Raw genomic sequence first — 27300 nt, 5'->3', positions numbered from 1 at the left:
GTAGTCCGAATGTGTAGAATTGTTAGTGACGTAGCACAATTACAAAATTTAAGTCTCTTAGTTGCAAACACAGCACAATAGCATGTTACTACTCATGTCGTGTTAATAAAACTAGTATAAAAGTATCGATAACTCAAAGACACGAAATGCTCCACGTGTAGGTAAAAAATCGCGGGTATGAGATTTTAAATACTTTTGCTACACACCAAGTCTTGTAAACATGGATATTTTTTAATGTTGTCAATGAATAATGTGGCAACTTTTTCACCACAATCACATCTTTCTTATAATCTCATTTTACAATAACATTATTTCCTAAATATTGCTATGACGATAATATACGTATACGCGTGAACATTGTTAGGGTATATATGCAAAAGGATACTAAAGTACGTTAACAACGTTGTAATGCAGTCCAGAAATTTTTAAATAATTTCATAAAATCTTCTCATTTTTACAAAATACTTCAAAAAATCGATATTAGTTGATTTTACTATAATTTAAGACACAGCAAACGGCTACAACTTGTAGTAATAGCGTGTACACACAAATTAAACATTTTTAGTTAAATTATCAGAATTATTACCAGGAAGAGACGACTGATAATGAACTGAAGGAAAACTCTCACGCATCAATAGCATGAACTGCCTTTCCAAGTTTTTACCATTCTCAAAGATGGAGGAATCGGACTTGAAAGAAAATATATACACACAGATTAAAATTAGAGAGTGAAACAACAAATCTTATTGACCTTTCGTTCACCTTTAGCAATATGACTACACCCCCTCTGTTTTGCCCAGTAACTGCTAAGATACTTTGAATTTGTCAGTGTTCGACGCATGTTTTTTTTAAAGCATTTGCATTTACCAAATGCAATTACTTCGGAGAAATAGAAAAGATTGAATTCCTTCAAAATTATAGTCAGCATTTAATGAGTTACAGACATGCAAGATCACTAATTTGTAATACATATACGACAGTCTGCTCAGCTTATCTTTAATACGCACCATAAGAATAAGTAAACTCAGCATTACAATATTAAATTAGACTTCAAAACTTTAAAATGACTTCATTCAAGCACAACTTTTTTAAACTCAAACTTTCAACATAAAATTCTCTTATGCAAAACAGTATGGCTCACATACCTGATTAAAAAGATAGCAGTTGTCAAACAATAGCTTCATGTCATCCACAAAATCATACACTGAATCGTAGTTTAGTGTTTGCAATTTTGTTTTGATTTTCGTGAGATCAATTGGATTCTTAACGATTTCGTAGTACTCAGGGACCTGAAAAACAATAAAACGCGCTACTATTCATTTTTTCATAGAAATAAAAAAAACCCGCTAAACACGTAAATCTATAACAGCGCAAAAGAACTATTGTTAATGTACCTTCAATAAACACGACGCGTTTTTTTAAGTTTTGGCATGGTTGAATAGGTCATGATTACTTATGGCACAAGTTTTGGTGGTGATATGATACAGTGATATCATAAAACATATTAAGCCATTAGGCCAAGCGAAAAGTCTTAACGGAGAAATATCAGACTGAAGTTTGTTTGCGCAGCCCGAGCCCGTATGGCAAAGTTTGTAGCTACGTATTAGAAAAAAGAGGTCCAATATTTCTCAAGGAAGCAAGGTAAATTAAAGGTTTGCTAGGTGGAATCATATGACCTAATACTCGCTGTTTTGTACGGGTTGGCTTTCACTTTTCCGTAAGGAAAAATTGAATCATTTGAAATTGTGTCGCCTGAATGATTAAACTCGAATTCCGAGTGTTTCTACTTCGACTCACATTGGTAAACATTTTTAGTTTCGTTTTTTTCTTGCGTTTTGGTGTTTGCTTTACAAAGTTTGTTTATATTTAAACGTAAAATACACTAAATGTACCGCTGATCGATTACAGGAAAGTAACGGACAGGCAAAAATTTTTCTAAGCCAATCAAAGTGCGCCATTTTACTGGAAGTGCCGCTTACCAACTAAAATATAACAAAAAATTACATTGCCACATTAATGAGCCCAGTATTAACTCAAAAAACGTAAATTCGAAAGAGATGAAAATAAATCTCGAGCTAAGAATACTTGACAAGGCTCATATTAGTTTACCAATAAACATTTCCTGGATATGTGATCAAGACTACTAACTCTTAAACTGTAAAGAGACTTTAGACAGACTTAATAAACTTTGAGCATTGGCAACTGAGATGTTTCACAAAGCTAATAATAGAAAATACTTTTTAGCAGCAGCAAATCATTGGAACTTCGTAATATGTAAGAAAGGGCAAAGTATAATTTGAACAAACACGTGCACAAATACCTTTTTATGATCTACAGGACGCGCAAAAGGATATGAATCATCGGATACCCATAGTTCTGTTAACAATTTGTCACAAAGCTAAAATACAAAAAGTAATCATCAAAAAATTATCAAGGTATTAAAAGATACTATATTAAAAGTATGCCACAAAAATACTTCATAATACATTGAATAAATTTTTCTGCTTGCATTATAACTGAATACTCTTTAACACACAGTTGTATGTCGCACGACATTGTCAACACCAATAGACAATTGGAAAAAAAGCAGACCACATACACGTAATATATATTGCAAGTTTAATGAATAACGCTAGTAAATCAATCTTCTCCATTTTATTGTGCGTGCCCAGGAAATGCACTATTTTAGATTTGGTGAAGGAACTTTGGCTGGAAGAGACCAGCAAATACAAAATAAATAAATAAAGTAGCTATTATTTAAAAAAAAGCCATCATGTTTTCATAGATTTCGTGCGCGGAAATGGGTATTGGCAGTTAGATAAACATCGTGACTTACATTAAGTTCTTTAGATGCTTCAGTTCTACGGGATTTCCTTGGAAAAGACAGAAACTGGGAACTTTTTTCACAGGGTTTTCTTTTAACTTGTCTGTTTTCTTTGTTTTCTTTGCCTTAAATAAAAGTTTTAAAGTAAAGTAATCAGGTAGTCATTTGAATATTAAAAATAATTTACGGAAAGCATCTAAAATTAAGCAAGTTATTTCGAAATGTTAAAAATTCCTTAGTTAGAATTGATATAGTAGGATTTCGAAACGATTTTGTAGTCTCATCCAAAGTTTAGAAAACGCGTATGCTATTTGTATTCACCAATTAGTAGCCTAATAGGGTTGCCATTTCTCATCCAGGTAATTTCCTTTACATCAGTCAGGTGTTAATTGTCCATTTCCTCCCATTTGCTATGACGGTCCTCGCACTTTAATTCTTGCAATTTAGTAACTTTTTACTCAACAAATATATTGTATTTCATATTCTGTTGTTCAGTGTGGTTGCAAACCAAAGTACGTAAGGTATGTTTAGTTGCTTCTAATTAAAGGAGAAACAGCGCTATATCACTTACAAAAAAGGTAGGTTCATTTCTTCAGTATTGCATTGTTCTCCTTTTAATAGAATAACCCGTAAGTAGGCTATGTAATGTCACGTGTCACTAATTACAGCAATTGCATATTGCCAAATGAACAGGTTTATTCTATTTAGCTCGAACTGTGCCAATTGGGAGAGGTTGGATTGTATAAAAATCTAACAACGAATCGTGACACTATTTATTCGTTTGAAGGCAAGTGAGACCTGACCGTTTATTAAATATTTCAAAGAGTTAAGACAAATTTTATTGCGTTTGGTGATCCGTGAGATATGCTGACGTTGTCAATTATAGATTTGTCTTCACTGTTAAATAAGAAGACATCTTATTATTGTTGGAGGGTTGAAAACATAAAAGAAAAAAGTGATTTAGGTCTGTATGCGGTGGCTGTTCTTTAAGAATTTAAGAAACTTCAACCAACATTTGATGAATTCACTGATCAAATGTTCAAAGTTAGATTTTGTCATGTGCACGAGTCCTGAGTTTTCATAAAAGAATGTTGAGCACGGCTGCAAAAGCCTAAAGTAAACTGTTACCAAATATGGCTCGGAACAGAAAGTTTCAATGTAGTGGAAAAAAATTTCATAAGCATGGGTGAAACAAAGTTTCTCTGCTCAGAGTTTAGTACTTGCAGTTGAAAATATGTACATGGAAATCTTTCTTTAACAAGTCTTTGAACTTGCTTTACAAAATAAAGAGGAGAAACATCAGAAAGCTGCCGCACGTGTCATACGATATAAAAATGTTCTGGTGCAAAGTCCAGGAAGGTGTGGAGGGTTATGCACCCCCAAAAAAATGTGGAACTTATGAATTCAAAGGTAATTATAAATTTCATACTACCATACCATTGAGTCATACTACCGCAATTGAGTTACTATCATGCACGTCTTCATTGAAACATTACAACCGGAATAAATTACTAAATGCAAAGTAGCCTGCTACTTCGTCATGTCAACTCCGTTTTGGCAATAAATGGATACACAATTTATAAAGATTTGTTGATTATCAAAGGAAGTACGGTACAGGCATACAATATATGACTAATAATTCACCTAACTCTATAAAATATTCTTCAAAAGCTATTCGGACTTTTAATGCGAAGGTTCACTCATCTATAAGCACACAAATCTGTAATAACCCGAGGCCCTTCACATTAAAATCGATCTTTAACTAGGACATTGATACACCTCTCGGAAATCTGCACATCCTGTCACATTAAAATCGATCGACCCCTTCTATAGGACGTCTTGCACTTCATGTCAATATAATGTAAGATCGATGACGTCGCTTTTCAAGCGCTAAGCTAGTAGCTTGAATTGTTGATTACAAAAAAATGGAAAGAAAAAAATTACTGCAATCTATAGAGTTGCATGAAGTTGTCTTAGCACAGCAATGATGGCAATAAATTTAAACAATTTTGGTGGATAGTATCAAGCTCTTCAAGTGTTGTAAATGTGCCTCTATGGGAGCGTCGCAATATGCATTTGGTTTGAAACGGCATACGATGAAGCCATGTTTATTTTTTAATTTATGTATTCAAATAGAGATTGACTTATGCAAGAGAAGTAATAGAAAACACTAATGGTATTACATACTGCTAATTTCAAGTATTTTAGAAAACAAATTGTAGCAAACGTGGAAAGTGGTTTTGCCATAACAATAGCTACAATTTCATTTCACAAATTCTGTTGCTAATAAATGCTGCACGTTATTCAAAGCATCATATATACTCTCCTTAAAGTGAATGAGGATAAACAGACTCGAAGATAAATTTGGAATGTTTGAATCGCATTGTAAGGGATGCAAAATTGTAATGAATTACAAAATACCAATAGTACCATAAGGATTAACGCGGCGGGGATAAAAAAACACCCGTGTATTTTTCTTTTGTTGTCATTTTATTAAATAGCTAGTTTAAATAATAGCTTCATAAGACACATCAACAACTGAAAAAAAGAATGGTTGTACCTGAATTATCACGTTCAATGTACTGAGATTCGTATTGAAGATCTGTCAACATTAATGGCTCACTCAACGGCGACGCAGAATCACATTTACATGTCAAATCGACCCCTATCTCCAACTTTTTTCGATCATCATTCGCATTACTTAAATTACTGACAGCGACCAAATTCTAAAAAGAACAGTGCTCAGTACAATGTTTTAAACAAACAAAATACAAACTTTCTTGATTACAACGATCATTTTAAACAATTTCCTTGTGAAAGCTTTAATCTCCAGAAGTGAAACGCTCATTTGTCAAAGCTGACGTGGGAAATAATTTCATTTATAAGTTGCAATCAAAGACATTTGGATATCTTCAGGTCATGATTAAGTTTAGTATATAGTCAAATCATTGGGGATCCTTTAAGATTTTGAAGACATGCCACGTTTCATGTAAAAGTCAAGCTTTTAAATTTTAGCAATAAATATTTGAATAGGTAAATAAAAGAAAAAGAGCATTAAAAAGATAACTGGACCCAGGGTCGAAGCTGAAACGCTGGGGAGTGTTAATAGCAATTTTTCATTGAACACAATTTTAAAATGTATTCAAAACTGAAGTACCAGTTCTCAGAGAAAATAAATAAATCCATCCTTCAAGAACATTAGTGCGAATACAGTTGTAAAAGTAGAAGTTGCTGGCTTTTAACAGATTTCATATTTTTGTAAACTTCCGATTTTTGGGGCACATTGTGCGAACTTTTTCCTTGTCGTGTGACGATACAACGATGATCAGTCTATCGTATAAAACTAACAGCTTAAACGCATTTGTGCACGTAGAAGTTGTGTTGCTGGCGGTCCAAAGTTAGTAATTTGTACCAATACTCAATTTTTACAAGGGATATCATTTTTTTTCTTATAAAAAGGAAAAGATCCGAAACGGCGGAGAAAGTGGGAAAATTTATCTGCAAACGTCAACCAAATTATGGTGCTTCATCTACGTCGCAACTTTGTTCATCCTAGTATGACGATCCCTGCTATATCGTGAATTCTGTGTTCGGTTAAATGACTCAAAATTAAAGCAACATTGAAAGACGATACTGTTCCTGCAAATGGAGAAGTCAACCTCTGCTAGATAGATTTCCAGTTGGCAATATCATGACAAACATTAGTATTCTGATGTCTGGATGCAATATAAGCAAAGTTATATCGATGTTTAGCCACTATTGCAGTAAGAACATAACACAACCATCAAAGAGAATTCTTGTTTTAATGTATTTTGAAACATTGGGATATTTACCACTCTGGGGTTTGATTGAGGATATAAAAACAAGATGAATCTCAGATATGGTCAGAAGATGGGTGTCTTGATTCAATGGCTCACAATCCATCATGAAAACTAGTACACTTTGAACTTTTTCAGGTGTAGTGCTATATTACTGCATAGTTTCATATCAATTCTATTTATTGTGAGTTACTTCAAAAGTGGAACAACATTATCCAAGACTGTTGGGAAGGTCATGGGTCCAAAATCATGTTCAGCGATGCAATTGATGTGTTCACTGCTGCCATCAAGTCATCATTCTTATCACTGGTCCCATTTCTTTACAGCAACAATTCTCCAATTCAATTATTCTCTTTAATGCAGACTTAGTTTTGTTTAAAACAATCGTTTTGAAAGCGAAAGAATCCTCGGAGAAAAGCGGACGAGTTATAATAATAGTATTAGAGAGTTTCAGACTTGACTACGAGTACGACTACCGCTACGTGATTTGACCGTGAGGGTTCTGGGTTCGATAAACAAGTTGTTGTACTCGTACTCAAGCAAATTTTTGTTAAGATGACGACTACGAGTACGAGAACAACTAACTCAACTTTATTGCTTTATTTCTTGTTAAAATGTTCAGTAATAAATACATTTTAAGCATTCTTTACTCAAGATTATGTAAGCGTAGAAAACAGTGTTGTTTACGAAGAAACAAGACAAAAGTCTCGGGAAGTCTCTTTTTCGTATTGGCATTACGATCATACAATATGCAAATGAACAATTGAACGACGAAGCCTTTCATCTTTATGTTGAATTTGTAAGAAAAAAGCTCTCGAGCTAGTAATGAAAATACCGGATGTACGCGGCTGAATTATCAATTTCATATTTAATGAAATATTTTGTTTGTTCGTCATTTTGTTTTTTTTTTGTCAGACTCAGTACGTTCGATAGATTTTATGAAATAAAATTAGTGATACTGTTTTTCTTTGACAAAAAACAACGGCTCGAGAAACAGAATGAGTAGCACAACAAAAACAAACCAAATAAAAAAGCAGTGATTGCCAAAAAGATACAAAATGTTTCTGTCATAAATATGTAAATAAAAACAACTTCGCGATATGGCCGTACAGTTTTAAAAGCTACTCAAAAAGCTAAAATATCAACATTTCTGTTTTATTATGGCGTAGTAAATATATCTTTTTACTAAAATAAAAAGAAAATTAAATAATCCTCAAAAAATAATAACTTTTCGTAACTTCTAGTGTAGACTACCTGATTTTTTCAAGATCGTGTACTCAATTAGAAGACGGCTACTACATTTTTCGTCATTACGTCGTCCCGACAGCAAAATATCACGTAATTCGCGCGCAAATGACGAATCACGTTGCAGTAGTCGTAGTCAAATCTGAAACTCACCGTAGCATATCGACGGTGATCATCGTTGTGACGTCACATGGCGGCAATGAATTTCGCATGCAACAACAAACTTTGGGGGTAAAATTAGTCCACCTTTCGTGAACGTAGGATGGTCATTTTGATATCAAATTGCTTCTGAAGGATTGAATATTTTACTAAGTAAATAAAAGCGGTCGTGGAATTTTAAGTAAAGCAACTAAAAAATCATGCAAGCTGAATTTCCGTACTGTTGCATCACTACAATGAAAATGATAACAAACGACACTACAAAATTAAGCAATTTCAATATATACCTCTTCTAAAGGCAAAGTTTTATCCAGTGCAGGCAAGTGTGACAAGGGAGTTTTTTCATCATCGTTCGTTATTACATTCGAAGTCAACGTAGGAATTGAATTAGAAGGTGTAGTAAGGATAGTGTCTTCTTTTTCTTTTTCGTTCTTCGGGTGAATTTTTACTACAGAGTTCGCGTTGATTTCATTCGTCTTTACGGCAGGTAAACCAGGAAGTTTCATGACAGCTAAATAAGCGCAACAAACTTCATGATTAATCAGTGTTTCCATCAACGCACAAAGAACACATTACCTCTACATTCATCAAAGGTGGTTGATATGTATCCAGGGCGCCTGACCATCTCAAGAAGATGCTTATGAACGTTGATAGACACACTTAGATTAGGAGATGGAAACATTTGTACATCGTAACTGGCTATTAACCCGTCAATGATTTTTGAAAAATGATCATATCGTTTTGTTAAGAAAACACTATCCTGAGACATTAGTTCTTTTCCTACAAGATATTTAGTAACTTCATGTTAGTAAATCACAATAACGTGTAAATACATGAATGACAACATGTAGTTATAAACTGAAATAAACACTTAGGACTACAGCCATTCTTTTTGTAAGGAAGGAGAGTAATGAATAATTTTATTCTACAATTTTCAAAAAAAAAATCGATTCGAGTTCATTGTATCAGTTTCCATCTTTAATAAAAATATCATACCTACGTACCCTTTGTTACAATCTCTTCAATCGCTTCCATTGTTTGTTTCATTTCGGTAAAAACAGGCTTCGATACCGTGCTCTTCACTAATGAAGTAAGTTGATGCTGAAAGGACTCCTCCTGTTTATTTAAAAGTAAACTTAGAGCAGTAAAAAATCTTCGCACTTCAGATCTTGCACAATCTACAGCAGAACTAATATTCTCATCACTAGCTTCAATTCTTTTCTTTAAAATTTGTGCCACACATTCGAGATATTTCAATCCAACATCCAACTTTTCTCTTAACACAGAAGCAACTCCGTCAATGGGTTCAATAAAATCATGACCAATTTGCGATGGCTTCATTTCCTTTATGCACATACAGCACATAAATCCAAATTTATATTGATATTGAAGAGTTAGCTTGTGCTTTTTACATAGCTTTCGGGGAGTTAAAACTTTTTCATGATTTTCCTTCTTACGTTTCAAAGTGTGCTCTTTCTCGAAACAATCAGCGCAAAAATTTGTCATGCATTGCGCGCAGTAGTATTTTGCAATGTTTCCATCGCAGTATTCCTGGCACTGTTCAAACTCTTCACATTGTTCGTGTTCTTTTTCATTGTCTTTTTCGATTGCCTGTTTGGTTTCATCCATCTATATCACAAAATAAAACTGTTTATTTACTTCCTAAAACGAAATATTGAACTTTCACGTAAGGAGCACAAAATTGACTTTTGATTTTACAATATTCATTTTAGTAAAACTGGAAGATTTGGGATAATCACAGTTTTTCACTAAAAACATAAACAAAGGACGACGCATAAGCCGCCCACGTAGTCGTCAAAATAATTTGTTTTATCATACGAGTATTGAAATCCATTCGCAACAAAACGATGAAATCAAAATAATATTCCCTAAAATTTCCGGTAATCTAATTAAACATACGATATTTTTCACTACTAACAAAATACATATCAAGTTGTATCGTCAATGGTGGACAGCATTAAAATTAAAGAAAAAAAAAACAATCTTTTTTCATTTCATTTTTTAATGAATGTGCAACTTGCCGAGGCACTACCCGTTACCGAATTAAGCATAAATGTTAGGAAATGATAAACTCCCACAAAAAAACAACTGAAGAACATTTGATTTCTTCAGTAGCTAATTTTCATCTTAATAACATGATTTCGAAGATAGAAAACAATTACGTAAAGTAACTTAGCTAATAAATATCTAAGCAACTTTATTGCACTTCGTCCAAAGAAGAAAACAACGTAAAATACGATAATAGTTCCTTCGTAAGAGAGGAATTGCCTTTCATAATGTTAAGAGAAAAACTATGGAAAAACTACTTTGTCCCAATGAACAATTTATTCGTTATTGTATTTTTTAGGCAAAACAGGTTATTGTTTTGCCCTCACCACCCAAGAAGTAGCTATTCTAGTACAACATGCGTATCAGACCAATATCGTTCTCGTATCAAACACGTGTGGTTCTCTTAAGACTCGTGTATCAGTTTTGCATCAAAAGCGTACTTTTTGCGTAACTATTCGCTCCTTTTCCTAGCCTAGGCATGTATTTCTCGTTACAATAATATAATAATACTTATAAATAAAAGTTGTAATCAAAACATAATTGTCGCTCTGACGTATCTCATGGGTTACGACTAATTTAAACGTTTTCTTAAGGTAGTCGTTCCCCAATATAAAACAAAATGAATTTTACCATCTTCTTACAAGTATTGCAAAGGGAAACTAATTGAAGTGAGAAAATACATAGAACTAATTATAACTGGAAAGCTGCCTTCCGATATATCGGTATCTGGGAGTCAAATTTTTACTAATTTCTATCAGAAGCTTTTCTACAATAAATCCACCAACGTAAAATAAGATGTTTGAAATGAAGTCAGAATGAGTGTTGTAGTGCAGGCGCTAAAACATTGCAGTTTCTTCAACACTTTCTACGGTATCTAAGCCTTTTTCAGGTTGTTTCCTTTATTCTGAATTGATATTTCAGTAAATGGTGTCAGATGCTTTCTACTACGAAGAACAGAGATGATAGTGTTGATGTTCCCCTTGAAGTTCACACAATCTGCATTTTTTAATACACAGATAGCATTTCGCATAAGCATTTGTCGCAAAGAATACTTCAGTTGTAAGCAATTCGTATTATTGTTCCAGCCTTCCTTTAATCGAATGCAAGAAAAAAGAAGTTCAATGTGGTCTTGTGAAAATTTATAAGTAAAAATGTATTTGAATGGGTCGTCAGGTCTTGTCAAAACTTGTTTCCCCATCTCAAGTATTGACTTAATTGCAGCAACAACAAAAAACAAATCACAAATGTGCTTCTCCGGTAAGATGCCAAAATCTGTGACTCCTCTAAATTCGTTTATAATAATAATAATGTAGTAATGATAAGTAATGAGCTGTGCTTGGTAGTTTTTCTTCATACATTTTTCAGTTGATTAAATGCAGTGGTTGTTTGTAACCTCTCCCCCCTTGGTTTCTACAGTTTAACATATTAAGGAAGCAGCCTACCTTCGTCAAAGGCAGTTCTCTAAACTCGAATGTTTTGCTAACTGTTCAACACCTGCTAGGTATCAACATATCAAATTAAACTAGAAAAGGAGCTCTATCATAACATGAAATCAGAAAAGAACTTCAGAAAAATTTGTTAGATGTTATAATTTCCACCTCTAAGTAATTATCGACTTACTTTGTAGCAAAAATTTAAAGCTAACTATTGCATTGAGACATTTAATTTTACCATACAATTAGTAGGAATATAGCTTGTTGCAATAAACCTAAAAGATATCTCTCGACAACATAAGAAATATTACCATGAACTTTCACCCCGAAAACCTTAGGTAGGCTGACCCTTTAAAGAGGCGATCTCTGGTAAACTTAACTGTTGCTTCACTGACTTGAAATTTTGGGTTTTTAATGCTAAAAATTGGAAGCTCTATTGCGTCAGTAATTGAAAAACTTAGGGTCTGTGCACCTAGTCGAAAATATATTTTGTGTCTCTCAAATTTGATATGGTTGCTATATAGTTTGTTCCCAAGGTGTGTGATTGTTCAAACTATTTTCATTTAATTTGTTCTCTACAATTGTCTCTAATGATGCCAAGGTTTGCTAAAGCAATTCTACCTAGCTTTAGCATATGACAAAGATATGAAATAACAAAACAACCTCTTGTAAATGGGTATTTGTGAGACAATAGTGTCATAAGTGATACCAAATTTACAGCCAAGTTGTTGGAATGGGCAGATGTACAGATGTCCTATCGGCATTGACTGACCAAGCTTTCAAACAAATATCAGCAGTCATTTCCAGTGCCATCTTAATCATCTGTGTCTGAGCTGATGAAGTTATTTTGTTTGTGAAAAAGTAACCGATGGAGCATTTCCAATGGCTTCATCCTCCAACTACCAAAAACACACGAGTTTCTAAAAGTAAGGTATCTGGCTCATTGAGCACTGGTCCGCCTGGACCGTAGTCCACATGCATAGTCAACATAGTGATCTTTATTTTGGTTCCAAATCGTTTGTTTTTTAATAGTCATGGCATCAACTATCAGAAAGCTATACCTCTTTATCTTTTCTTACCCGACTTCACTAGCCGAAGCAGCAATCCGAGCTCGCATTTTACTGAAGCTGATCGTTTTCAAAGGGAAGAATTGGGAAGTGTGACTATTGGTCTTACGTACTTGTATGCTTTAGGAGAATGAAAATATAAATTGAGTGCAAACTCATTTACTTGGTCTCCTTCCTTATCGTGCACTGGATAGGCTGTTTTTGTAATCTGGAATAAGGATAGCTGCAGGTTGTAAAATGAAGTATGCTTGCCGGTTCTGTACTTAATACTGGTTTTTCTTGTAAATGGCTAATCAGATTTGCCATGTTTTGTATTTTTTCTATAATCGTCTTAATTTTTGCTGTAGTTGTTTTTCATTTTTTTCTTAGTTTTTGTTGCATATCTGAACTTTCTGGCTCATCTTTTTCATCAGCTCAGTCATGATGTCATGTAATGTGGCCTGGATGATGGACAAGCCAGTGCAGCAGACAGCCGGTCCCAAACCCGGATAAACACAGAGGGTGGACGTCAGGAAGAGCATCCGGTCCTTAAAAGAGTATGCCACATGATAATATGCCGGAGACAATCAGAAGAGAAGACAATGCTAGGGCATACCAAGTAAGCGATGCGCAGCGGCACTACTGTCTTGACGCTGTGAAAAGAATGCAAGCGAGACAGAAGAACTTGAGAGTTGCGACCCTAAACATCGGGACGCTGACTGGAAAGAGCAGAGAAATAGCAGACATGATGAAGAGGAGGAGGATCGACATACTATGCTTACAAGAGACAAGATGGACTGGTGGGAAATCAGGAGGGAAGGCAAGAAACATCGGAGAGAGCTACAAGCTGTACTACAGCGGAGGAGGAAAGCCAAAGAACGGAGTGGCTATATGCCTGAGTGAGGAATGGCAAGATAAAGTGATAGAGACCCAGAGAAAGTCCGATAGAATCATAACTATGAAACTGGCAACACCTGACAAGACGTTCAACATCGTGACTGCCTATGCACCTCAGCAAGGCTGTGAAGAAGACGAGAAGCAGAGATTTTGGAACCAACTTGAAGAAGTGACCACCAATATGAAGGAAACAGAACAGCTGATTGTGGCAGGAGATCTCAATGGGCACATCGGAAGAGAGAGAGTAGAGGGATTTGAGAGATGGCATGGAGGAAAGTCAATCGGAAGAAGAAATGAAGAAGGAGATAAGATCTTAAACTATGCAAGGAGCAAGGACCTCGCAGTGGTAAACACATTCTTCACACAGAGGGATGGAAACACCTACACGTACAAAAGTGGCCTTAGCCAGACTGTGATAGATTTCATCATGATAAGGAGAGATGACCTAGGCGATGTTAAAAATTGTAAGGTTATCCCTGGTGAGGAAATTGCACTGCAGCATAGACTGGTTGTGATGGATTGTAAGATCAAGAAGAGGAGAAGAATAAGAAGAGAGAGACCGAAGAAGATCAACTGGTGGAAACTACATAATGAGGAAGGAGATGAGCTGGAAAGTAAGATCACAGAAATGCTAATGGAACAAAGCATGGTGGGAGAGTGGAAATGGAATGAAACATACCCCCAATATACTAGAAGCAGCAAAGGAGATACTGGGAGTTAGTAGAGGTGGGAAATACATAGAAAAAGAATCCTGGTGGTGGAATGAAGAAATACAAGAGGCTGTGAAGAACAAGAAAGAAGCTTTTAAGAGATGGAAGAGATCTGGTTTGGAGGAAGACAGGGAGACTCTGAGAGAAATGAACAAGATCAGTAAAGAAAAGTGTGCGATTGTTAGAGAGAAAGGTCAGGAACAACTATACAAAGATCTGGAGCAAAACGGACCGAAAAGAATCTACAAGTTAGCTAAAACTCGACAGAGAAGAGCAAAGGACATTGACAAGATCACTTTTGTCAAGGATGAGCAGGGAAAGATAGTGATCGAAGATGAGAAAATCAAAAGGCGATGGAGGGAATATTTTGATAGACTTTTGAACACGAAGAACAACAGGAAAGAACTGGAACATCTTGAACCAATCCATGGGCCAGTACCAGAGATTACGGAAGATGAAGTGAGAAGACAACTCAAGAAGATGAAGAACATTAAAGCAAGAGGAACGGATGAGCTCCCCATCGAACTAGTGAAGAAATTGGGAAACACAGGAACAGAGTGGATGACATCATGCTTCAGGGAAATAATGAAGACAGGAATACCAGAAGAATGGAGAACAAGCAGAATAGTGCCCCTTTACAAACAGAAAGGTGATCCCCTAAGCTGTGGAAACTATCGAGGCATTAAACTCCTCTGCCACTCACTGAAATTATTTGAGAGAGTGATAGAGGCGAGACTGAGAGAAATAGTGAAGATAAAGGACAACCAATATGGATTCCAACGGGGAAAATCAACCACTGAGCCGATGCTCTGTCTGCGGATGCTGCAAGAGAAGTATAGAGAATTCAACAAAGAGCTACACATGGTTTTCGTGGACCTTGAAAAGGCATATGATACAATCCTGAGGAAGCTAATATGGTACTGTCTAAGGAAGCGTCAAGTCCCGGAGGCCTATATTGAAACCATCAAAGATATGTATAAGCGCTCTACCACTAGTGTCGCAACGAACGTTGGTGAGACTGAGAAAATTCAAGTAGAGGTCGGGTTACATCAAGGCTCGGCACTAAGCCCCCTACTGTTTATTATCATTATGGATGTAATCTCGGATGACACGACAGAGGACACACCTTGAAGTATGCTGTTTGCAGATGATTTGGTCTTGTGTGATGAGAAGAGAGAACATCTGGAAGGAAGACTAGAAGATTGGAGAAGAATATTAGAAGATGTTGGCTTGAAAGTTAGTAGAGCCAAGACAGAGTACCTCCCACCAAGTGGCTGCATAGGAAACATCAAGCTAAGAAAATATGCTGGACCCGGAAATACAGATCTACCAAAGTGCGAGACATTTAAGTACCTCGGAACCACCATCCATCAGGATGGCGGTTGCAAGACTGAGGTTGAACTACGGATTAGCCGGGCATGGAATAAATGCAGGGAGTTAACGGGAGTGCTCTGTGATAAGAAGATGCCGAAGAAACTGAAGATCCTCATCTACAAAACGGCGATACGCCCAGTGCTTCTGTATGGGAATGAAACATGGCCAGTTACAGACTACCTAGCAGAGACAATCAGTGTATGCGAGATGAGAATGCTCCGCTATTGTCTTGGAGTCAGCCTGGAGGAGCACAGAACAAATGAAAGCATAAGAGAAGAAGCGAATGTCATGAGTATACTGGAATTGATGAGAAGAAAAAGACTGCAGTGGTTCGGACATGTGTGCCGGCGTGAAGAAGATGTAGACATTCGGAGAGTTTATGAGATGCAAGTGGAGGGGAGACGGAAACGAGGACGCCCAAAGCATCGGTGGAAGGATACCATCAGGAGAGACATGCAGCTATGTGGTGTCAAAGAAGAGGATACCCAGGACAGAGCAGCCTGGAGAAGTCTGATAGAACTGGGTCTCCGGCAAAGACCAGCTACCCGAGCAGGACACAGCGGAGAAAGGTGACAAAAGGTGACCAAGTCATGATGTCATGTGGTGTTTTTTTTTCTGGCATATTTTTATTCACAAAACATTTTTAGCCGGTGAAATATCATCTGATTCATGTATATATAGTTGCAGCTTTCTTATAAGCCGAAGATTGGTAGATTCATCATTAGAAAGATTACTGGTATTTCGTATTTTAATTACGGAACATACTGATGGCACTGCAATTTTTTCAATTTTCTGGCAGAGGTCTTGTTGTCAGAAGATGCAGGAATGATGTGATCCTGCTGTTCAAAGTGGTTACTGCAAATGAAGCTATACATGGTTGCTTTCCATTTTTTTCTATTATCATTTTTTTTCACAGTTTTCTCTCATTTATGGAGCGCAGCAGGATCTTTAAAGAGAAACCTGTTTACATATTTCTGATTATAGTATTAAGATGGTGAAATGGTTGTTTTTGTTTTTTTATCATACCAATTCTTAGATTTTTAAAGTGGGCGTAATCTTTCATTGAAAAACACTGCAAGGTTGAGTGCAGTAACCAAATCTTGAGTTTTGTGCTAAACGGTTTTGTAACTCCTTTTTAAACACTGATTTAATGCAGCATGGATAATACCTACAAAACCGCATAAAGGTCTTTCTCATACCTATAGAATCGCGTAAGGGCCTGGATCATACTAAGAAAAAGGCATCATGCTTTGCTTCAAAGATCGAGGTAAAGTTAGCCTTCCAAGTATTTAAAGATTTCCCTGGTTCTATCCCATTAAACCTCATCTAATTTCATTCAACCAAACTCTACATCTTAACACACAAATCTCACAACGTTGTTATCATCACATTTTATAACATAACACTATGTGTAACATGTTTTACAAAAACTAATTATATGTAGTTACCAAAATTACGTAAAAAACATTAATCATTCATTTCACTTGATTACTATGCGAAGATATACTTAGTGACAACTTTTTCTTTGTGTTTGATTTTTTCTCTTCAAATCATTACCCTTATCAACTGGCTGTCCTTTAAAGTACAGAACTATATATGCAAATGCCGTGATTGCCAAAATTAAAAGAAGCTATTGATGAATCAAATGGCTCAGATAATCATGACACTTCTCCATCAAGTGATAGCGACGAAAATTAATCGTAACTAAACGTCTGCCTCAGCTCCGCATCAGCAGATAACATTGACCTCGGTCTGAATATTTTTGATATCATGATAAACCTTATCCAATAATTGTTTATTAATATCAAGGGCGAATTTTTTCTAATTTGACAGGAGGGGTGCAAATTTTCTAAGGGGGGGGGGCATCATTGTTCTAGCTAAAGGTGCCGGGGACTAGGGTTACTGTAGATATATACGTAGGCTTACAAGTGAGTGAAAGTTATATTAGGTTTTTAAGAATTTTTATAAAATTAAGTAAATTATGAATCCTAGTTGTATAAGTGTACCATACTTCCTATAATAATCAAAAAAGCTTCAACAACATGTATCCAAATATTGCCTACAAGAAGCCAAACACGAATACAAAATTTGCTTTCACACAAGACAAGCCATTGAGAAGAAAATAAAGGGCGAATGGAGTTTACATGACAAAAAAACAGTTTACTTCGCGTTTAGTAAGTTATTTCAATTTTAATGTTCCAATGAAAATGCGCATGGTAGTAATCCAATTGTAAATGATGGTAAGTGTGAAATATGTAAATGCCTTTGAAATGATAAGTTCTGAATTTTTGCTCAGTCTTATTGTACAATAATAGTCTACAGTACATAATACCATTTTAATGGGAGAGGGTGTGGTGGTGCGCACCCGAAGGAAATCCACCCTTGATTAAAATAGAAAATAATACCAAACAAAATTAAAGTAAAAAATATTGCATGTATATCAATTCTTATATTTTGCAATAATAATGAAATGTCTAAAAGAATTAACAATGAAAATGGCGTCACATGTAGTGCATGCTTTACTCACATATTGTGTGATCAAGCAATAAGCTTTTGAGAATAAATATATATCTAAATGTGCTGGCACATATATTGTTTGTATAAGTTGTTCAAAAGCCTTCATAAGCTAAGAATATAATGTTTCAATAGATAAACACAAAAATGGTTGACTTAAGTTGGTTTGTGTTAAATACAGTCTTCTTTTGCAGAACAATGCATGTATTTCACAAAGCCTTAGTAGGAGTTATTCACATATAAAGTACCACAGTTGGATTAGTAAATACCAAAAAATATAATACAAGTAGGGAAATGATTGATAAAATTAAACACAAAAAATTGGATGTTGAGAATATTTGATGGCAGCAAAGAAATAAACAAAACCAGTTGAAAACAAAATCATATGAAATAAAAACATCCTAAAACATTTCCCAAATCAAACTAAATAGACAAATGTGCTATGTGTTGTGTTGTGCATGCCAATAATTTAAAACCAGTTTAAAATAGTACTCATAAGCAGCATAAGATTTATGAAAGTTATGAACACATACATTTAATAAAAAATAAACAATATGCAAAAACAAATGCATTGAAGAAATTGTGAATTGCTCTTACAGATGAAAACAGCATAAATGTATGTACTGTATTATAGCACATGCTGACAAAGAAACAAAAGGCATTTTGGACAATTTGTATTTTGCACATTTTGCATTGAAAACATAACATGTTATTCATTAAAAACATAACATGGATATGAGCAATGAAAACTTGCAGAATCGGCACAAATTATGTCATTCAATTTTGAAAAATGGTGCATATGGTTTTCTCTAGCACTCTTTCAGGCAAGTTATCATATCCGAGTCAAATATAAAAGTACGTATTGGCTTAATTGAACCTCCACGTCAATAAAATTATTATAAAATGAACACCATTATAAACATAATGTAAAAGTTTTTGTATTTTGACATCTATGGGTGAAAACTGAGTGAAAACTTCACAGTAAAATTCCTTTTGACAACTTAATAATGACCTTTACATAAATATATCAAAGTTGCTGTTGTCTATCTGACAGAAAATTATGAAAATATTTTATCTGTCACAGAAAATTTAAAAATATTTAATCTGACAATTTATCTTTTGACTTACTCTGATTACTTATTGCTCTGATTTTCACAAATCATGAATTATTTTGTGTCGGCTTGGTATACTGTTGGTGAACTAAAATTGGCTATTTCCCTAAAGATGCCCAGCTTTTACAGAAATTTCATTATTATTCCTATAGGACTGTAATTTATACATGGCTTATGCAAAACATTTTGCTCAGACAACAGTATTACACAATGATGACTTAATAAGTGTTAGCGATTTATCAGCCTGAAGGAATAACCTCTTTACACTACCAAACTTATAGAGCAACGATTGTATCAAGAAGGCAAACCAAACAACATCTTAACATGAAGTAAATGAGATGTTCCCACTCTCACTGATAACGAACTGTCACTTGAGTGATAAATCTTTCTTTATTTTTGCATTATTATGAACTATTTGATCGTTATTCGAAATGAAGCAGTCTTACCAGTTAATGTACGACTGGGAAGGCCAAAAAAGTTCCTTTGAGCACGAACAATCCATTAAAAAATAAATGTGCTTTCTCACAGACTGAAAGCTCGTTCAGATGATTTGAGTACATAATAAATGTCGGTTAAATTTAAATTTTATTTTGAAAATGGCGCCATAAATCAATGCTTCCACTTTAGAATTCACGCTTCACTCTATAGATATAGAACCCAGGTTTGTTACGCAAATCATGCGGCCGCAACAAATTGAACATTAGAGACTTTTTATTATTTGTAAGAAAGTCATTATTTTTAGGGAATTTTTAAATTTTCTTTTTGTTTGAGTGTTATGACAGAAATATAATTTTGCATCTTTTCGTTAATCACTGGTTTTCATTTGTTGTTTTTTTGTATTACCGTTCATGCTGTTCTTTGGGCCATTGTTTTTGTCAAAGAATATCACTGATTTTATGCAATAAAAATTATTGAACGTACAGAGTCTGGCAATAAACAAAAAAAATTGACGGAAAAACAACGTATTACATTGATTAGCTCCTTTAATCCAGAGTCCTCTATTGGGATCCCAATACAGGGCTTTGCTTGTGATTTCATTTCTTGCTCTAAGCTATTTTCACTCAAATTCACCATGAATATGACAGTGAAGGAGTTTCATCTTTAAATAAATTAAACTTAGCAACAATCTATGGTTCGTTTTAATTCAACATCAATTATAAAGAAGTGAGGAGTGTCATATCATCAGCTTTATCATCTTCATTAATTTAAGTTCTCAGAGAAAAAAATGTTGATGATGCGTACATACATTTGCATTAAGAAAATAAGATATAGTTCCTTTACAAGGAAAGGTAAGAACCATTTCTTCATAATTAGCGGTTAATATCTTTCTCAAATTTTCCAATTGGCCAGCAAATCTAGTTTTTTCAACCAATAAACTATAATGTGCATGTTCTTTCAATAATTTTTTTCAAAGTTGGTGGATCAGAAGAGAGATATTCAACAAAGTGATTATTACCACTATTTTTTTGGCGAACTTGAAGATACTTGGTACTTACAGTGTCATAGTGATGCCATCGTACCTGGATGCTGTGCTCTTTTACAACAGACTTTTTCTTCTTCGCTCCGCTAGAATTCCCATTTCTTATACGAGCAAATAGCCCAGAAAAACGATTTTCCGTCCGATTTGAGCTCACTCCTTCTACATTCTGCTTGAGAATTTTGTCCAGTTTGAGTGTTTATTTCTGCTTGCTGCCGTATTTTCGTTTTCTATATAACTTAATTGGTTTTTTACCGCTTATTTAATTATAGCGTCCATGTTTTCGTGACGACTAAGTGATTTTAGTCAATGACCATATATAAAAACGAAAACTAAAATAACAAGTTTATATAAAATCAGTTAATAAATTTTTCTAAGCAGTCATCGTCACAATGAAATAAAAATCCCAAAATTCTCAAAACATTTTAGAAAAGTCATGAAATATAAACACAAGTAACGTAAAGCTTCTACTATATTCTGCTGCTGAAGTTTTCATTTCAAATTTTATAATGATTCAAAAAGTTCTGTTGGGGAAGAATAAAGGTGTGTACCTTGTTGTTTTGCATCATTAATTTTTATGTTTTTATAAGTGCATGGCTACCACGGTCACAATTAATTGCATTAAATTAGATAAAAACAAATTTATCACCCATATTTAACACACAATTATAATTAAGGAATATTTCTTATATTTTGTCCACTTTTACAACAAAATGAAATTAGAGCCTTTGATAAATGGCTTTCTATAAATTTTGACAAAAGTTTGCTATGCATTACGCTGGAATAAAGTAAAGCAACATGAAGGAAATTGAATAACAGTATAAAGCTTAATACAATTAAAATATATATTTAGCTAGTTTGAATAACTGCATAAAGCAAATGCAAAATATAAAGATACCTGAACACGAAAACAACCGTTGTATAATTAAGAAACAAAAACGTATCCCATTGATTTTATCTCTCTAATTTCCTTTTCTTTTAAGCAATAAGCATAATTCCCACAGCTGTTTACGCTTGCAATAAAGAAATTAAGATGAGCCACCAAACCCAATGAAAGAATCGGGTGAATAAGAATTATTTTCACCTTTTCCTATGATACCAAACCTTACACGAGTTAATAATCATCAACGAATTCAATTGTTGCTGTATCATTTTAAATCTTCATCTGTTTTTCACATGTTTTTGAAAGCGTTCGCTCACATTTTGTTCAACCAATCGGAAGTGTAGTTGTTGGTTCTGCTGTTTTTGAGAGGAAATTTTCTTGTAGGGCTAAACAATCCAAACTGTTTTCAATTATTACAGATAAAACTCCTGATAACTGTAAAATAAAGAAGTTATCCCTGCTTGTCCGTTATGTATGGAATGGAAGAGTGGAGGAACGACTCTTGTGAATAAGACCAGTAAGGGAAACTACTGCAGAAAGTCTTTTCAATACTGTGTGTAATAAAGTAAAAGAACATGGAATGATGATGGACTCTCCTGTGGGGCGACAGATGAGTAGGCATGCAGGTCTATGTGCGAGGGTGGGACCTCATGTGTGAATGGAGGCCAATTTATGATGCACACGAACGTCCGAAAACACTGTAGGGGTACGAGACAAGAGGGGCAGAGCGTTGCTTCCTTCCGGCCCTCTTCTCCTTGATGGCGGCTGCTCTACCGGCTTCGAAGTTCCGAATGCCCTGGGATCATAGATGCCTCCACTGCAGTCTGTCTCCCGCGAACTCCTCCCATGTGTTTGGGTCTATGTTGCGGCTCTTGATGTTGGCTTTAAGGGTGTCTTTGTATCTCTTCAGCGGTCTTCCTTGGACACGGCTCCCGTCATGTAGTTGACCATACAGCAGCATCTTTGGGATTCTGCTGTCATCCATCCTTACGAAATGGCCTGTTCATCGGAGTTGAGTTTTGATGATCAAGCTCTCAATGCTGGGAAGTCCACACCTTTCAAGGACTTCAAGGTTGGACACTTTGTCCTGCCACTTGAGGCGGAGGATTTTTCTCAGGCAGCGCTGGTGGAACTGTTCCAGCTGTTGTATGTGCCTGCGATAAGTGGTCCAGATTTCTTCGCAGTACAGCAGAACACTCAGGACCACCGCCCTGTACACAGCATTTTTGGTGACGATCTTGATGCCATGTTCATGCCAGAGTCTTCTCTTTAGTCTGCTGAAAGCATCACTGGCCTTTGCAATACGTAGCGTTACCTCTACGTCCAGGGAACCATTGTTGCTGATGGTGCTGCCAAGGTAGCAGAACTTGTCAACAATCTTGATGTTGATGTGGTTAAGCATGACAGGAGGTGGTGGTGAGGTGTCACGAGTCTGGGATGGTGGAAGCTGGACCAGGGTCTCAGTCTTGCTCAGGTTGATGGTCAGACCAAAGCGATCACATGCAGTTGCGAAGCGGTCTGTTATGCACTGGATGTCTTCATGGGAGTAGGCGGCTAGTGCACAGTCATCTGCGAAGAGACATTCACGCCGGAGTGCCTCGTAGACTTTGGTCTTGGCCTGAAGTCTTCTGAGGTTGAAGAGCTTTCCATCAGTACCGAGCTGAATGTACACCCCTTTGTCGAAGTCACGGAAGGCGTCGAGCAGCATCGCTGCGAGCAGTATGAATAAGAGTGTTGGGGCAAGAACACAACCTTGCTTCACACCGTTCTTCACAGGAAATGGGTCCGATGTCTCCCCACCTTCCTGGACTCTTGCCTGCACGCCATCATGATATGAGGCTACCAGAGAGACTAGCTTCTTTGGACACCCAAATTTTCTCAGGATCCTCCAAAGGCCTTCCTGATTAACGGTGTCGAATGCCTTAGTTAGTTCTAAGAAGACCACGTGGAATTCCTTGTTTTGCTCGCGGCACTTCTCCTGCAACTGGCGAATAGCGAAAACCATGTCAGTAGTTGCCCTGCCTGCCGGAAACCACACTGAGATTAAGGGACGATGGCCTCGGCGACATTTGTGATTAGCCTGTTGAGGACTACTTGGGCCAAAACCTTGCCTACGATGCAGAGGAGGGATATGTCTCGATGGTTGTCACATGAGGTCTTATCGCCTTCCCTCTTATAGATATGCACGACGGCAGCATCTTTGAAGTCCTGGGGGACCTTGATAACTTTCCAAACCTCCTGGAACAGGGATGTCAGTTTGTCCAGGAGTGCCTGGCCTCCGTTCTTGTGGACGTCAGCTGGAATGCCATCAGACCCAGGAGCCTTTCCAGACCTTGTCTGCTTGAGGGCTTTCGCAACCTCGTCTCTGGTGGGTGGGTCAGCAATTTCCCTCTTTGATTGGCAGCTGGGGGATGGACTCAATGGCTTCTTCGTTCATCTGTGACTTTCTATTCTGCAGCTTGTTGAAGTGTTCAGCCCAGCGTGAGAGTATGTCAGCTTTGTCTGTTAGCAGTGTCGTTCGGTATGCAGACCTGATGGAGGTAGAGCCTGACGATTTTGGACTGTACACTGCGCGAAGCCCATCGTGGAGCTTTTTTGAGTCGTGAGCATCAGCTGCCACTTGGATTACTTCGGCTTTCTTTTCCCACCAGGCCTTCTTCATTTCCCTCAGCTTGTGTTGCACATGCTGCCTCACTTGCTGGTAGTCTTGCTTATTCTTCTCGCAAGCTTTGTCCCCTATAAAGTCGCTGTGAGCCTTATGGAGCCTGTCAATAAGCCTGTTGATCTCAGCTCATTCTCGTCAAACCAGTCTCGATGTTTTCGCTCAACGTATCCAAGGACACTCGCTGCAGAGTTGTAGACGGCTTCTTTGAAAGTGCTCCAGTCTTCCTCTATATCCTCGCCCGTGATGTTAATGTTTCCCTGGGCTACCTCTAGCTTCTCTTGCAGCTCTTCTTTTTTGGGTGGAATGCGAGCTACATTCAACTTCCTCAGTGGCTTCTCTCTTGCTGATTTGTTCTTTCTGGCGAGCTAAATGTTCATCTTGCTCCGTAGCAGGCGGTGATCAGACCAACAGTTGGCACCACGCATGCAGCGTGTGATGTGCACGTCTCTGCGGTCCCTCTGGTGGACGATTACGTAGTCCAGCATGTGACACTGTTTGGAGCGAGGGTGCATCCATGTGTTCTTCAGCTTGTCAGCTTGTTGAAAGAGAGTGTTAGTGATGGTTAGCTCGTGTTGTGCGCACAGAGTTAGTAGCATCAGGCCATTGGAGTTGCACTTAAATTATCAAGTTCAAACAGATGTTTCTCTTGGTTGATAGAGTTGCATAAAAACTAGCAAACGTTTCCTTTGTCTAACCTTAAAGAGGTATCTTACACATAATGATATGTGCTCTGTTCTGCTACAAGCTGTACTAACTACTGTTCACCATTGGTTATTCTCTTCAGTATTATATCCGAAACTATTCCAATGACTTCATTCAGTGCGTTTCTTGATGTATGCTTTACGTGCTCTTTCATTTGGCTTTGAAGGTTTTGTTTCAATCATGGTATATCTTTGCATCTTAAGTGTGATGACTCATGAAGTTTCCCTCTGTTAATGTCTGAGATTGTTTTCTTTTCTCTGAATGTTCTCTTATGGCAATGTTTGCTTTGCAGCAAACACGAGGTTCTCAACAATGACTAGAAGATATTGCTGATTGCTTTTTACTTGTTGCTTTTGATCTGTGTGAACTTTGTCAAGAACAGAGGAGTTCAGTTTCTGATTGGCTGTATACAATTTCAACTAAGTCATCAATGTTATTTTCAGATTTCCATATTTAGAAAACTTTTCTGGCTTCTTCAAAATATGAAAAACATATGAATAATTATTTTCGAAATCTCTACAAGTGAAGCACACACAATGATTGTTTCTGTGTTCATAAAAGATTCGCGAGTATTTTTTTTACAGCTCTGGATTAAATCGCAGGGATAAAATTTATTTGCTAGTAATTTAGCAGGATATTCTGAAGGAATGGACTTGTTTGTGCGAAGGCACTTAATTAACGCTGTTGAAGTTTTGTAATCGTCATCTGCTGCTTGGTTAACATCTTTTCATCTGCGTTATCATCCTAAACATGAATTAGTTCATTGGCTTTAGCTAACGTACAAATCATGATACTTTGCATTGTTGCATCTTGTGTACCTTTGTCTATTACTTGATTTATCACATTTGCCACATTTTACTTGACGCCAATAGCGTCTTTTATAACCACAAGATAATGTCTACATATTTGGCCATTGTACCTATTTTTATACTTTCTGTTGCTACAAAAAATATTTTAAACATATGCCAAATGGACATGCTAGCCACAGTATACTGAATATATCCAATACTGAGATCCTAGATGTGGTGGAACCAGGGGAGGTCCGCATACTTTATTGAAAATATATTTACACTTTATAATATTTTGGAGCCAATCCTACTTGGAGTATTTTAGTCTTCACTATTCCTTACAAATTTTTAAACAACAACTTTGTTAAAAAGTCTTTTATTTTAAAATGAGCTTTTATAACTTACTTTGACCTGACCTAGGTCTGCCACTGCATGCGCGCACGAATAAAGCCACCCTATGTTATCATGTATAAAATTATTTGTACAATCGTATTCATATTACGAAATGACATCAGTGTGACACTGACATTTACCGGTTTGAATTGAGCAGCTGCTTTGCATACTATAAAATTCCTGATTCTTAAATAAATATTTTTCTTCTTTTATTTGCCACTCTTAAAGCCTTTTGTTACAAACAACAAACTATATATTTAAAAACTTTTAGAGTGATTAAAACACATCGCTCAAGATGAGGTAAAATTCAAAATATAAAAAAAGTCTGAATTTTTTCAACAGTAGCTTTCTTTTGACTAATGTCTCCCGTCCCACACGCCTATGATTAAAAGAAGAAAAATATTACAATAGAGTTAAGAAATTTAGACTTACAAATGTGTGCTATATAAATGTCGTTGATTGATATCAATGGCAATTTTATTTCGTCATCAATGACAAGGTGTTTTTAAATTTTAAATACGAAGCCATAACCCGAATTAAAATTCTGTTTTAAAACAGTTATGAAGTTGTTTTAAAAAAGCATTTATTGCATGAGTCCGACGGAGCTTTTACAAAACAAGCAATAATCATTGACTGGAACGATCTACATAAATACTTAAAAAGTACAGCATGAATCAAGTGCATTAAAATGAAGGCACAAAACTTTTCTAATTTTGTCTTCATGTAGTGAAAAGTTAAAACTATGCCAAAGCATCTTAACGTCAGCATTACAACTGCCTTTTTACTTACAGGAGCAGCTTCAAACTCAATTCTGGTTCTTGATATCATCTTTCAAGGATGTTCCATTATTTCAGTAAAAAGAGCTTTACAACTCAAAACTCAAGCAAAATGTTCAAAAGTTACATAACCAATTTCTAAATAACTTATTTTGCAATAGCTTTTACAATTAGATATTTGCAAATTGAAATAAAAAAGAGAATTAATTTTGAACAAAGAAGTATAATTTGAGCAACAAGTCAATCGATTGTAACAAATAAAGAAGGGAACTTTTCTTCTATTTTGCATAGTGCATTTTTAAGAACACTGTATATTATGAAACCAGATGATTTACATTGGTCTACAGGAATTACTGCAGCATTCACGCGTAATTTATGTAATCACGTGACAGTAAAACCCAAAGTTTAAAATCG

The 27300-nt window shown here is 36.0% G+C and overlaps 1 protein-coding gene across 1 annotated transcript; it reads right to left on the bottom strand.

The window, feature by feature from the left end:
- Positions 1-210: 210 nt before the first annotated feature.
- LOC124458042 lies at positions 211-19779 on the bottom strand. Its single transcript, XM_047008153.1, has 9 exons — positions 19649-19779; positions 9051-9675; positions 8623-8826; positions 8334-8557; positions 5385-5550; positions 2837-2949; positions 2321-2398; positions 1146-1289; positions 211-689 (listed from the first exon to the last, which is right to left on the bottom strand). Exons 2-9 carry the CDS (start codon positions 9673-9675, stop codon positions 552-554), a joined length of 1692 nt encoding a protein of 563 aa, XP_046864109.1. The 5' UTR covers positions 19649-19779; the 3' UTR covers positions 211-551.
- Positions 19780-27300: the final 7521 nt, after the last annotated feature.

The sequence above is a fragment of the Xenia sp. Carnegie-2017 genome, unplaced genomic scaffold (assembly GCF_021976095.1).
Source record: "Xenia sp. Carnegie-2017 unplaced genomic scaffold, XeniaSp_v1 HiC_scaffold_6, whole genome shotgun sequence".
Lineage (NCBI taxonomy): Eukaryota > Metazoa > Cnidaria > Anthozoa > Malacalcyonacea > Xeniidae > Xenia > Xenia sp. Carnegie-2017.
The sequence above is the reverse complement of the archived record's forward strand: the minus strand, read 5'-3'. Positions and strand labels throughout refer to the sequence as shown.

Coding starts and splice junctions, on each gene's coding strand:
- LOC124458042 (XM_047008153.1), bottom strand. CDS start 9,675: ATGGATGAAACCAAACAGGCAATCGAAAAAGACAATGAAAAAGAACAC. Junction 2,950..5,384: donor CATTGAACGTGATAATTCAG/GTACAACCATTC, acceptor CTTTTATTTAAG/GCAAAGAAAACAAAGAAAAC. Junction 690..1,145: donor ACTGCTATCTTTTTAATCAG/GTATGTGAGCCA, acceptor TTTTCTTTCAAG/TCCGATTCCTCCATCTTTGA.